Genomic DNA, 12461 nt, shown 5'->3' with positions numbered 1-12461 from the left:
TAAAATCTGTAGGGATTCCAGACCATTAGACTGCCCAGTCCCCTCTGGGCTGTTCTACCCGTTCATGCACAACCCATTGGTTTATTTTTTTCCTCCTCTCATCAAATTGTCATCTGGCCATATGTCAATTAGTTCATCAGGACATTATATTTTATTTATTTATGTTAATCATTCAGATTAAGTTCTAATTGATTTAGAGATGCTTACAGACACTTGAGTGAGGCCACTTAAATTTGTTTCTTGGTTACTCATTATAAGAGTTACATTGTTTGAGTTTAAATACCAAACACCTTACAGAGTGTCCAGAAGGTACTTGCTGCTAACCAAATAGTTTTACTTGGAGACTTAAGTCCTCACATTGGGAAATGTGTGAAATATATCGGAAGGCTTAATAAGTAAAGAATAACCTGATGAAACAGCATTGCTAGTGGTAGATTGTTATTGGGTATTCCCACCTCAAACAGAACCAAGTTGGTCCATATCCTCTTCCCACATAGGGTCACGACCTGTGAGTAATAAAGTGAATGGGAGTACAGGTATTAGTGTTAGAAATGAGGTTTCTTGGGTAGCAATCCAAAAGAGCATAGCCTTGTGACTGATCATTGTTATGGAGGCATTTAAAGCACTTTAAAAAGAGGCACCCTTTTATATCTAGTCCAGCTCTTTCAGGAGACTTGAGTATAAAATATAAGATCATGTAAAGGAGAATGATTACCTGTCCCACCTAGAAACACTTAAGTATTTCTTATGAAAAAACTGGAACCATATACTGTGTGAACTGAATTGTCATTTATCTGTTAAGCAATTTACCACCTTAACCCTCACAACATGAAGAATTATAAAAAAAAAATGGATGGATGTTTTTAGTATACACTGCTCTCATGAGGAAATACCACCTAGAAAATGGAAAGAAATGCATGTTTTGCTTACATCCTCAAGGATTTTTATCCACAATTCACAAATGACCGGGTCTTTGTGTCAGTATTCCTTACAATGGACTGGTTCCCACAAAATTTGGTTGCTGCTGTAAGACAAGAAGTGAATATTAACTTGGTTAATTATTACTTTTGGCTTCAGCATAGCTGGTAATTAAATAATTTGGTAAGGTTCCCACTTTATTTTCCTTATCTCTTTCTGTAGGAGGGGGTCTCCAGCCATTAGAACTGTAATAAGGTAACTGAAGCCCACTCTTTTTAAGAAACAGATATAAGAGAAAGAGAGAGAAGACAGGATGATGCAAGACAGATACATAACACAGAATATACTGTAATGGCTGTTTACTGGCGATTTAGAGTTCTAATTTATCTTGGCAAAATAAGCAGTTTTCCGATACTAAGTCTTTAATGATGATGTCCGATGCAAAGTAGAGCCGAGTGTTGTTGTCTCTCCTGGTTCAAGTGGAGTACTCTGCTTGCATTGGAGTGTGTTTTCTTAAATAGTCCTTTGTTCATGGTGTGCCGTGTTGCTGTCTTTCTCAGCTCACCATTAAGGCGTTCTGCTATGTCCTCTGCAACTTCATTGGGGAAAAGCTTTAGTCTTTTGGCGAAGCGCTGAAGATCCCTTCTTGAAGTAAATAGCTGCTTCTTAGCCCTCTCAAATTGGGCTCAGTCACTGGCACAGAGCTAGGTCTTAGAGTGGCTCATCAGCTTTCAGTTCACAATGAGGGTGTATTGTCTGCTTTTTTGGCTCCCCAAAGAGAAGTGAGGGTCAACCCTTTAGCTCCCCTAAGAGAAAAAGAAAAGATGAATGTTGTCAGTTTTGTTGGAAGGTGAAACATCAAATGATTGAACCAGTGTGTGCTTGCAGTAGCCTTTTTTGGTCCATTGCTTACAGGCAGATTCGGCTTGCAGTCACAGACCTAAGATGAATGTCCATTTGCATGGCCTTTTTTTTGAAGAAGCTTCTGCAGAGAGGTCAGCTCAACTCAAATTTATACCTTTGTTATCAGATGAAGTGCAGACCTGATGTTGGTACAAACTGCAATTCAGACTCAGGAATGCAGGTTACAGCTGGATTTCTGCATCACTGTTAAATTTGCTGTCTTAACAGGTCTTGTGGGCCACTAAGAGCCTAGCAGAGCAGGGAAATGCTCACTTTGTCCTACCCTGCCTTGTTTTTATTGTTTTCCTCAAACTACAGATTTATTGAATGTTCACATCACTGAAAGAACATTTCATTACTCTGATACATAGGTTAAGTGTTAAACAATTCCTCATAATAAAGCAGCGTAGTAGAAAGTCACTCACAGCACAAGACTTCTTTAATCCTGCCTACCTTCTTTTCAGTAGGCACTGTGGTATAGTGGCTAAGGCAATGAACTTTACACCCCAAATCCTCTGGTTCAGCTTTTCTGATCCAATTCACTGTGCAGTCCTCATCAAGTCACTGTATGTGCTTCACTATGAAAAGGGACTATATAAAAATATATATATATAAAAAAAAAGCACTTTGAGCTACATTTTTTTGTATGAATATGTGCTATATAAATAAATGTTGATTGATTGAAAAATAACGAGTGTTCCTTTCTTCAGTAATAAAGTTGCACTGGTGACGTACCTTCCTTGTGAAGTCTTGTTGAGATTGAATTTGTCCTTTTTCCTTTATTTCATTTGTTTGTGTAGTTTGTGTACTTCATTTTTGTATTGCTTATTTTAGAGATTCACAGCTCTTTTAGCATTTGCGGTTTCTGAGATTTTTAGGGTGTTTTTGCATTTTATGTTTGTACTTTGATGTTGTTTTGGTTTGTTTTGCTTGGTTTCATTTTTTGTGTTTTGCAGTTCAGGGCTACCATAGGTTCACATTTCCTTAATTTATTTCACCTCTTTCATATGAGCAGAGGAACAATTTACAGTAAGAAACACAGAAAAATATATATCTGTGTAAAAGACACTGGTTATTTAAATTTTCAAAAACTGATGTATTGTAATTGTGATAGCATTTTTTCCTGTACTTCTTATACCACTTTGCTTTATATTTTGTTTAAAAAATATTAATTGTCTACTTCCTAGTGTGAAATATACAGAATAATTACAGTATTATTCATTCCATGTGTTTATTATGCATCTTTCCTATATTAACAGTCTGTAAGAAAATATAGTGATGTTAAAATGCAGTAATCTTAAACATCAATTCATGATTTGAAAAAAATAAATAAATAAATAAACAAATAAAAGTCTGTTATAAATACACATTTGAAAAATGGAGAAACATCCCAGCCTCATCCATTTGCCGTTATTTCATTTTATCTGTCATGGATACGGCAGCACACATTTGGCTAAGAGAGTCACGACTACTGTTCAAAACGGGTAAACGGTAAGTGCTACAATAATGGATAGTCTGAATGTGTGAGATTTGCTCAACTTTAAATTGTTTAGTAAAAACAATAAAGGACAAATTAATGACTACCCTACTGTTCTTTCATAGACTGTAAAAACATGGTGGTGAATAAAGTCTTGTGCAGGTAAAATACATGTTCATTGAGAAATATCTGATTATTGCAAGGAATAACAAGAAGATTATATTGGCAACCATCATGCTCCTGGTCAGAGTAGTCCCACTGGGCCTGAATGAATGACTTGTTCTAGCTTGTATTGTAACCAACACTACATATTACAACATTTGGGCAAATATGCAGTACCTTATTTTAATATTCCTTGTGCCACATAAACATTTTTTCTCCACTTTCACATTTGAGGTTACCAGGAAATTGCCCAATTGTGAAACTTCTCAAATATTTTTTCATAAACATGTCTTTTCAAAAAGGAGCCCAATTCAGTGACATTTTAATAAATTTCCTATCTAGGAACAGAAACCTTCCAAATAAAGAACAATGTCAAATCAGATATAATAAATTGATGTGTTTAAAGAAAAAAAGAAATCTTTACAAGAAAATTTTAACTTGCACAATGCCTGTAGTGTTCTTTACACTCTGCAAATATGATTTTCTCGTTAATTTTGGTTGTTACATTTTTAAGGTTAACATCTTTTGGTATATTAAGGATCTGCTGATTATTATCCCATTAGCTGCTTCCTTCTAACTTAAATCAAGAGTAAATTAGAAATATGTGTCAGTGGATTGTGATCAACGAACAAACAACGTGAATGTGAAAATAAGCTATACATCACTTGTATTCGTCTTTTTGCAATCATTGCAGGATACTATTTGTGTATGCACATATACAAAACATCACCTGGTAAAGTGGCATGGCCTGAAATTTGCTCTAGAAACATCAAAACAAACTAATTCAAATTATTCTTGTCTTTTCTCTACAGGTACTCAATGGTTCTTTCTCACTGGAGCTGGTCAGTGAAAAATACTGGAAGGTTAACAAACCTATGGAGCTGTACTTCGCACCAACTAAAGAGCACAAATAGAGGAAAGACATCCTAATGCGAACTGAGAACTCTCTTCTGTACCCTTACAGTGTGTCTGTTTGGATTTACCTGGTTCCAGAAAGCACTCTTTCCTGGATGAAGTGTTGCTGCTTTTTTTAAATATACAAGCTTGAGGGGGTTCATTTGTATTTTGGAGCTTCACAGACATCCTTGGCAGAAATAATTTCTAAAAAGTGGGTTTCTTGCCTATAAATACATGCTGATAATCTGTACAGTTCTTAAGGGGCTTTGCTGAAAGGATTCATTTATTCTGATATTCCTCTCTTTTTTTCCCCCTGGAACCCCATTGTTGTTTAGACCTGCAGAACTCCCAAGAAAAGTTTTACTATGGAAATGGTGGAACATTTTTCATTTTGTCAGCTTCCTTTTAATACAGAATCAAAAGGACTAAAGCAGTTGTTAGCTTTTTGATGTTTTTATTGATTGTATATAATGGACTAAAGCCTCATTTGTCACTTCCTTCCACCTATACAGTAAGAAGGCAGCTAAATGATAAGACATCTCTTAGTGTCTTAATCAAAATGTGAAAATCCCTGCTAATTTTGAGTAGAAAAATTTCTTCTTTTGACTTTGAGAAGAATACATTCATATAGAACTATCTAATTGTTAACGATTAAAATAAAGATAAACACAGGTCTGTTAAGAGGGAGAGAGGATGCTCTAATATGATGCATATGCATCTGTGGCTCCTCGTTTTGTTTCTGTGGACTCACTGGGGCTGCAGGTATTCATTGCAGCCAGTTAATTGTTAATCATTTAATTGAATCATTTTTCTCCTATCATTCCCCTCTATTATTTACTGCTAATGTACATTATGTTTTAGATTTATGAGAATGTTTTAATGTTTTGTGAGCCAAAGCTAAGTAATATCTGACCGTAATATGTTTTTTTTTTATTATTATCTAAGTATTTTATTCTAAGAACTCCAAAGCCTGATGCAAATGCTGCCAGGGTAACTCAGCTGGGCTTGGCCTGCTTGTTTGTTTTAGGCTGAAGAGCAATTAAAGGCTCAGAATTATACAACTAAAATTAAAAGAGGACTCCTGCACAGTAAACATACACAGACAAGTAGACAGTCTGTACTGTTGCTGATTCTGAGGTGGCAGACAGAGATCAGACATGGGAAAATAAATGACTTGTTACTTTAACAGCAAGAATTGGATTCATATTCTAATACATTTGTTACAGCAAAAACCAGCTGCCCTACTGGACACCCAGCAACAATATTAAAGGAATGTTTCACTCAAAAAAGATATCTGTTACTTAGCCCGCACTGTTTGTAGTGATGACAGTGACAAAATTTAAATCTCATGTTCTGATGGGGACTGGAGATAAGAACATTCAGTGAGCTTCATATGGGAATCAAAATTAGCCAACAGCAAACAATATCAGTACACCCATGGGAAAATTTTAATTACTCATGACGTGTCCAAGTCATACGCTCACTACATCTCAAACTTTTTTTTAAACCATTTCTACAAAATCCTCTCATGTATGATAGTGAAGGTAACACACAAAAAAGAGATTGAGCATTTGAATTGAAGACCTTCCTCTTCCATCATGTATTGGTTGTTACATTTATCATAGTGGTAGGCCTCAAACTCGTGGTTTCAAGTTTGTGAAGTAGCCACAATGAATTTATTTTTTTTCTTGTTAAGGCATCTTGGATATGCACACATACAAGACACTTTTATCACAGAGTGATAATGCTTTCACTTGCTTTACTTTAAGTTTTAATTATAAACTCCCTCAGACCACATTTTGTAATGCTGATCAGGTAAAACACCATGGCAACCAATGAAGGAGATGTTACTGGGCAGGACCGCTGACCAATGAATGGTGAAGGAGATGAGTCTTCAATTCAAATGCTTAATATCTTCAAGGCTCTTCATTGTTGTGGCCCAAGAGGCTTTTTCTGGAAATAGTTTATTTGCCAATACAAAAAATGTTGTGAACATATGACTGGATACTTGACTTTCAGATTAGGTCAGACAAATAAAATGATTGTTTCATGGACAATTAAATTTTGCTGCTGTTTTGCCCCATTGAATCCCACTTTATCAGACATTCTATTATCTCCATTTTCTGTGAAAGCAATCAGATGAAAACATTTTGTTGGCTGTACTACAAAAAATCTTAAGTGTGTAACAGATACAAAGTGATTATTTTTGGCTGGAGTATTCCTTTACGACATACATATACTATAGTCATGTTGACCCTTCAAACTCACCAGTACCCAAAAAAGATGGTGTCAGATATGAAGTTAAAAAAAAACACAACACACATACTAGCTTTTAATTAAATACAATAGATAGGCCTACAGCAGCACATTAAAAACAGTTTTTGCAGGGTACCAAGCAAGTATCGTTTAGGAGTACGAATCCCTCTCAAGCTTTTGGGTAGCCAATTTTCCTCGCCTCACCCAACCAGCTTGTCCCACTTATTTCTATTTCCCCCTACGTGCTCCAAGCATTTTTCCCACTCTAGCCATGCCTCTTTGCCTTACTGTGTGGTCATAAGTCAACCACAGCCTAGCAGTGCTGTCTCCTAATGGCCCTTAGACAATTTGTAACCCTGATTCTCAGCTACACTCTTTAAATAAGCTGGACAAAGTTGAAATTGCTTTTACCAGTACCAGATCGACAAAACCCCTGTGCCTCCACTCTGAATATCCTAGCTTTTTTCTGCAGCGGCAAAAATACTGAATCAGGTAGATAAAGGAGCAACATCTTCGCAAGAACTAGCACTCAATACTGGTGCACCTACATATAAACGGTTAACACCTAGCAGATATGGATGATGCACTCTTGATCCCTTATTTATACGATCAGATATCTCCTAACTCCTCCATTGACCACAATTTTGGTACACCAGTGATGTTTTTGGGAGTACACCCATAGAGGCTTGTCACTTGCACTAGAGATCAAAGAACCCTCTGAAAATAGCTCTTTTTTTTAATCTGTATGGTTTTATTTTCTGTCCAGGTCATAAACTCAGTAGCATATCATCTGTCTGCACTGCTTTGGTGGTTTACCTCATGATAAAAGGTATGCGTCATTTGATGTTTAACTGTATTAAAGAAACAGATGATAATCCGATTAAATTAAATTCAGTTTCAGATATGCTTAGTTTGTAGGAATGAAAGTTTTTAACTCACTACCAAAACACTGTGTACCTACTGTATCTTTAGGGAACAATATTAAAAATATGTGGGAAAGAAAAAAAAATCTAGGGCAGGAGTGGTACCAATTTGTCAGTACATTCTGGTTATCTAAGTACGCTGATTGTTCATGAAACAAAATATATGAGGAATGTAAATAAAAGTAAGAGTTTTAAATATTTTATGGTTTTTACATTACCTGCTGGAAACTATTTGGAAAATGTGCCCTTTTCTTTAGGTCATCTGTACAAGGTTCTTGATACGCATCAAGGTTTCCATTATACAGCTGGATTTTTTAGTGTCTAGGCGCATAGTAATTTGTTTTAAACTGCAGTCAAAGACAGCATCTTGTGCTAATTTATAATGTGGAAGTATTAACGGACATCTTATGTACCAAATCATTATGCGACTAAGCAGTCAGAGAACAGCCCAAAGAACTTCAGTGTCATGCCACATGTGTCACATTTGCGATTCAGAAACAGTGATCTGTAGTTTAACCTGGTGATTCACTCAACAGGCAAGTCAGCCTTTTTTATTTTATAAATCTATAAGACATTGGTAAAGCATTTTTGTTTTGTTTGCTATATTTCTTTGTATAATGCACTTTGTTACTTTTAATTCTGCAACCTATTTTGTATAGGTTTGTTTTTTTTTGTTTGTTTCCTTACATTTTAATATAGCATCCCAATATTACAAGTGTTTGATTCTCAAGAATTCTTTTAAATAGTTTTATACTTTCAGATTAAAATACTGTAGATCTAGCTGATTTAATGGTGTAGAGAGGAGGTTACTAGTCATTTTCTTTGATAGTAAGAACTGAGCTATGTGATGTGTTTATAACTGTATCCAAGAAGAATGGATGTAGTGATCTCACAAGCCACTGTACTTCATTCAGCCTCTGGCCTTGAAGCACTGCTCACCATCTACCGACTGGCACATGTATAGCTAGAGGTAATGATGAGGTAAACACAAGGTAGAAATGCCAAAAAAATGAACCTTTTCTACTGTGCAATGTGCTATAATGAATTAAAAATGGCCTGTTCTTATTTTTGCCATTTTACATATTTTGTCATGTATGTGTTAGAGATGTTTTGTTCTCCGTGGCTTATCTCCCAGCATATTATTGGCTTGCAAGGCATGATACATGTACTGTATTACATGAAAACACATTTATTTGTTTAAAGAAAAAAATATCAAACTGGAAAAATAAAATCTACACTAGTTTATTATTGGTAATATATCATTTTAGTACTTATTGTATTCCAATGGGAAAATGTTTCCATCTGTTTAATCCAGTTTGTTTTTCCATGTAGTGTTGACATGACAGAAGTATTTTGTGTATGTAAAATTAACAAAAATTCCATACTTAAGTTGTGCTAGCCAAATTTCTTTGATTGTTTTTAGTTTGTGTTGTTTCATATCTACTTAAATTTTCTTAATTTACAAAATGATTAGTTTATTTGCAGTTTGTTGCTTAATGCTGCCATGCAGGTAACATCCTAATTTTTTTTGAAGTTTGAAGAAAAAAAAAAAAAAGTTTTTAATAAAACTGGTTGTTAAATAGTGTTAAAAACTTTTACATCTAGTGCCATCATAGGCATGCTGGAAACCAAATGAGAGTTACAATACAGTGCAACATATGAAGTTACAAACTATTTAGAATTTTAAAAAGTGTCAAAGTAATTAGAAAACATGGGTGACATGGTGACAAAGAACTGAATCATAGACTTATCATTGATGTACTTTGGATACAACAACAACATTTATTTATATAGCACATTTTCATACAAATAATGTAGCTCAAAGTGCTTTACATGATGAAGAAAAGACAAAGTAAGAATTAGAAAAAGACAACACTAATAAACATAGAATAAGAGTAAGGTCCAATAGCCAGGGGGGACAGAAAAAAAAAACAGAAAAAATCAAATCTGCAGGGGTTTCAGGCCACAGGACCGCTCAGTCCCCTCTGGGCATTCTACCTAAGATGAAGACATTCATGAAAGTGTATGATGGGCAGACAAACCCACCTCTCTCATGTCTTGTATTCATTTAGTCTTGCTGAGTCAGATGTATAATATATACTTCTGGAGACAAACGTGAATGAAGTTTGCTTTAAACTGGGGGGGAACCATTAAGACGGCTCATTGAGTTTCACATTTCTAAACCAACCCAGTGCTCAAAGGGTGAATATTTTCAGTAGCAAAGGGCAGTGGGGCTGTCATTACCAGGATATGACAGACCGCAAAATACGCATCAAAGTAAACAATGCCAAAATTGCCCTGCCAAAAGGAGGTGAATAGGAAGACAGGCTTAAAAGTTAAAAGAGCTGATCAAGAGTCACAACAGATACTGATTTCACTATTGAAAACACCCAAATCAACAGACCTACACCAGTAGATGCACAGATGAGGCTGCACAACATCCACTTTCTGAATGTAAAACCAAATGAATAACTAAAAGAAGTTCACATTACTGTCCAATTAGAAATGGAAACATGCAAAGCCAAAATATAGCTGCGGCGTTTTAACATGTAGTATATCCATGGAACACAATAGTACTTCTGTAAACTGTGTTTGCTGTTGCTATGCCTAATGAAAGCATAAAAAAAAATCAAAATAAAAGACATTGTAGCAGACAAAAGCACTTTTCAAACGCATAGAGCCAAGGAGCTGCAGTGGTCTAGGTGTGTGTGTGTCTGTCTCTTCTGTAGCAATAAAGTCTTATCTATCTATCTATCTATCTATCTATCTATCTATCTATCTATCTATCTATCTATCTATCTATCTATCTAGCAGTGCTCATTACAATGTACAAATTCATCATTAAGCTTCTGTTGCCTTTTACTACTGAGCTCGTGAATGGATAACAGCTTTCTACCGGAAACGCTTTTCCTGTAAGATGCACGGACTGCAGGAATTGGCGGTGACCGTTTTAGGATGAAGCCCTGGGGGTGCAGCCTTTGCAATGGAGAATTTTGCTTCTACTCACTACAAACCTTTTAACAAGCTGACCTTCAGACATGTATTCTCATTTGAGTGTGGCACCTAAATAGTAACAATCATTCAAAATTTAACCATAGATGTTGATAGAGGACTACTACAGATGTACTTACAAATAGCCACAAGTCACCCCTGGTTTTGCACAAAGCAGCTTCTCTAAAAACTAAGGCAGACTGAAAAGTAATGCTTTTTGGACAGTTTAAGAATGACACAGAAGACAGATAAAGTGAAAGAACCTTAAATCTGTTTGTCAGGAATTGCTGTACGGGAATACAAAATAACACTGTTATTAATAAGAACAAGTTCAAAAGAATATTTGCTTACATGATCTTCTTATCAGTTCTTGGCACAACGCCTGGAAACCTTGTATCAGTTCAGCTTAACAAACTTTTCACATGCAGCCAGTTCTAAAGGTTATAGTACTGCTTCACGCAGAAGTCAGTTTTAAAGGTAATACTGAGTGCACAGTATTATGGTATCTTGTACAACAGTAAATATTGATTAAGCAATCAATATAGTTCCATTAAAAAAAATGGACTGTGGAAGTTTAACAGTGAATATTTTTCTGCCATTTAACTAAGAGAATTACTGCTGCACATTCGGTGCAAAATGATTCCTCACATACACTATATGGAGAAGAGTATTGGGATGCCTGACCATTACACCAACAGGGACTTTAATGACATTACATTCAAAAACATGGAGTCGGTCTCCCCCTTTGCAGCTAGAACAGCTTCCACTCTTCCTGGAATGCTTTCAAGATTTTTGAGTGTTGCTGTGGGATTTTGTGCCAATTCATTTTGTAGAGCATTTAAGAGGTCGGGCACCAATGTTGGACGAGAAGTCCTGGCTCACAGTCTCCATTTCAGTTCATCCCAAAGATGTTCAGTTGGGTTGAGGTCAGGGCTCTGTGCAGACCAATCAAGTTCTTCCACACCAAACTCATCCAACATTGTCTTTATGGACCTTGCTTTGTGCAGTAGAGCACAGTCATGCTGGAATAGAAAAGGGCTGTCCCCAAACTGTTTCCACAAAGTTGGAAGCATGGCATTGTCCAAAATGTCTTGGTATGCTGAAGCATTAAGGTTGCTCTTCACTGGAAGCAAGGGGCCTAGTCCAAACTCTGAAAAACAGCCCCACCCCATTATCCCTCCTCCACAAAACTTCACAGTTGGCACAATGCAGTCAAGTAGGTAACGTTCTCCAAGCACCCGCCAAACCCAGACTCGCCCATGTGACTGCCAAACAGAGAAACATGATTCTTCCCTCCATAGAACACAATTACACTGCTCCACAGTCTAGTGGTAGTGTGCTTTACACCACTCCATCCGACACTTGGTTACCATGGCCAATGACCAAGTCCAATGCCAGTTCCATGAAGCTCCCACCACACAGTTTTTGTTTACATTTATGCCAGTGGAAGTTTGGAACTCATCAGCTATGGAATCAGCAAAGCATTGCCGACTTTTATACACTATGCATCTTAGCAGTCGTTGACCCCACTCTGTGACTTTACGTGGTCTTCTGCTTCTTTGCAGAGTTTCTGTTGTTCCTAAATGCTTCCAATAATGCCACTTACAGTTGACTGTGAAATATCCAGCAGGGATGAAATTTCACAAACCATCTTATTACAAAGGTGGCATCCTATCACTGTTCCACGCTTGAAGTCAACCACCTCTTCAGAACAACTCATTTTATTTCACAAATATTTATAAATTGAGACTGCATGGCTAGGCGCTTTGATTTTATACACTGTGGCAATGGATCTGATTGAAGCATCTGAATTCAATAATTAAGAAGTGTGTCTCAATACTTTGTCCTTATAGTGCATCTGGTTCCACTGCGATTGGACGCCTAGCAAGTGGTGTGCCTTGTTGAGCTGAAGTACAGTAGGGAACAGTAAGCAC

At 36.5% G+C, this 12461-nt stretch overlaps 1 protein-coding gene across 1 annotated transcript in view; it reads left to right on the top strand.

The window, feature by feature from the left end:
* rnf2 (ring finger protein 2) overlaps window positions 1–8254 on the top strand; it is a 44878-nt gene extending 36624 nt beyond the window's left edge. Inside the window, exon 7 of the mRNA XM_039734554.1 lies at window positions 4273–8254. Coding sequence (XP_039590488.1) covers window positions 4273–4374 — 102 coding nt within the window. The 3' untranslated portion in view covers window positions 4375–8254. The remainder of the gene's footprint in view (window positions 1–4272) is intronic.
* The last annotated feature ends 4207 nt before the right edge of the window (window positions 8255–12461 follow it).

This window comes from Polypterus senegalus, chromosome 14, assembly GCF_016835505.1.
Source record: "Polypterus senegalus isolate Bchr_013 chromosome 14, ASM1683550v1, whole genome shotgun sequence".
NCBI classification, from domain to species: Eukaryota; Metazoa; Chordata; class Cladistia; order Polypteriformes; family Polypteridae; genus Polypterus; species Polypterus senegalus.
This window is presented reverse-complemented; position numbering and strand designations above follow the sequence as displayed.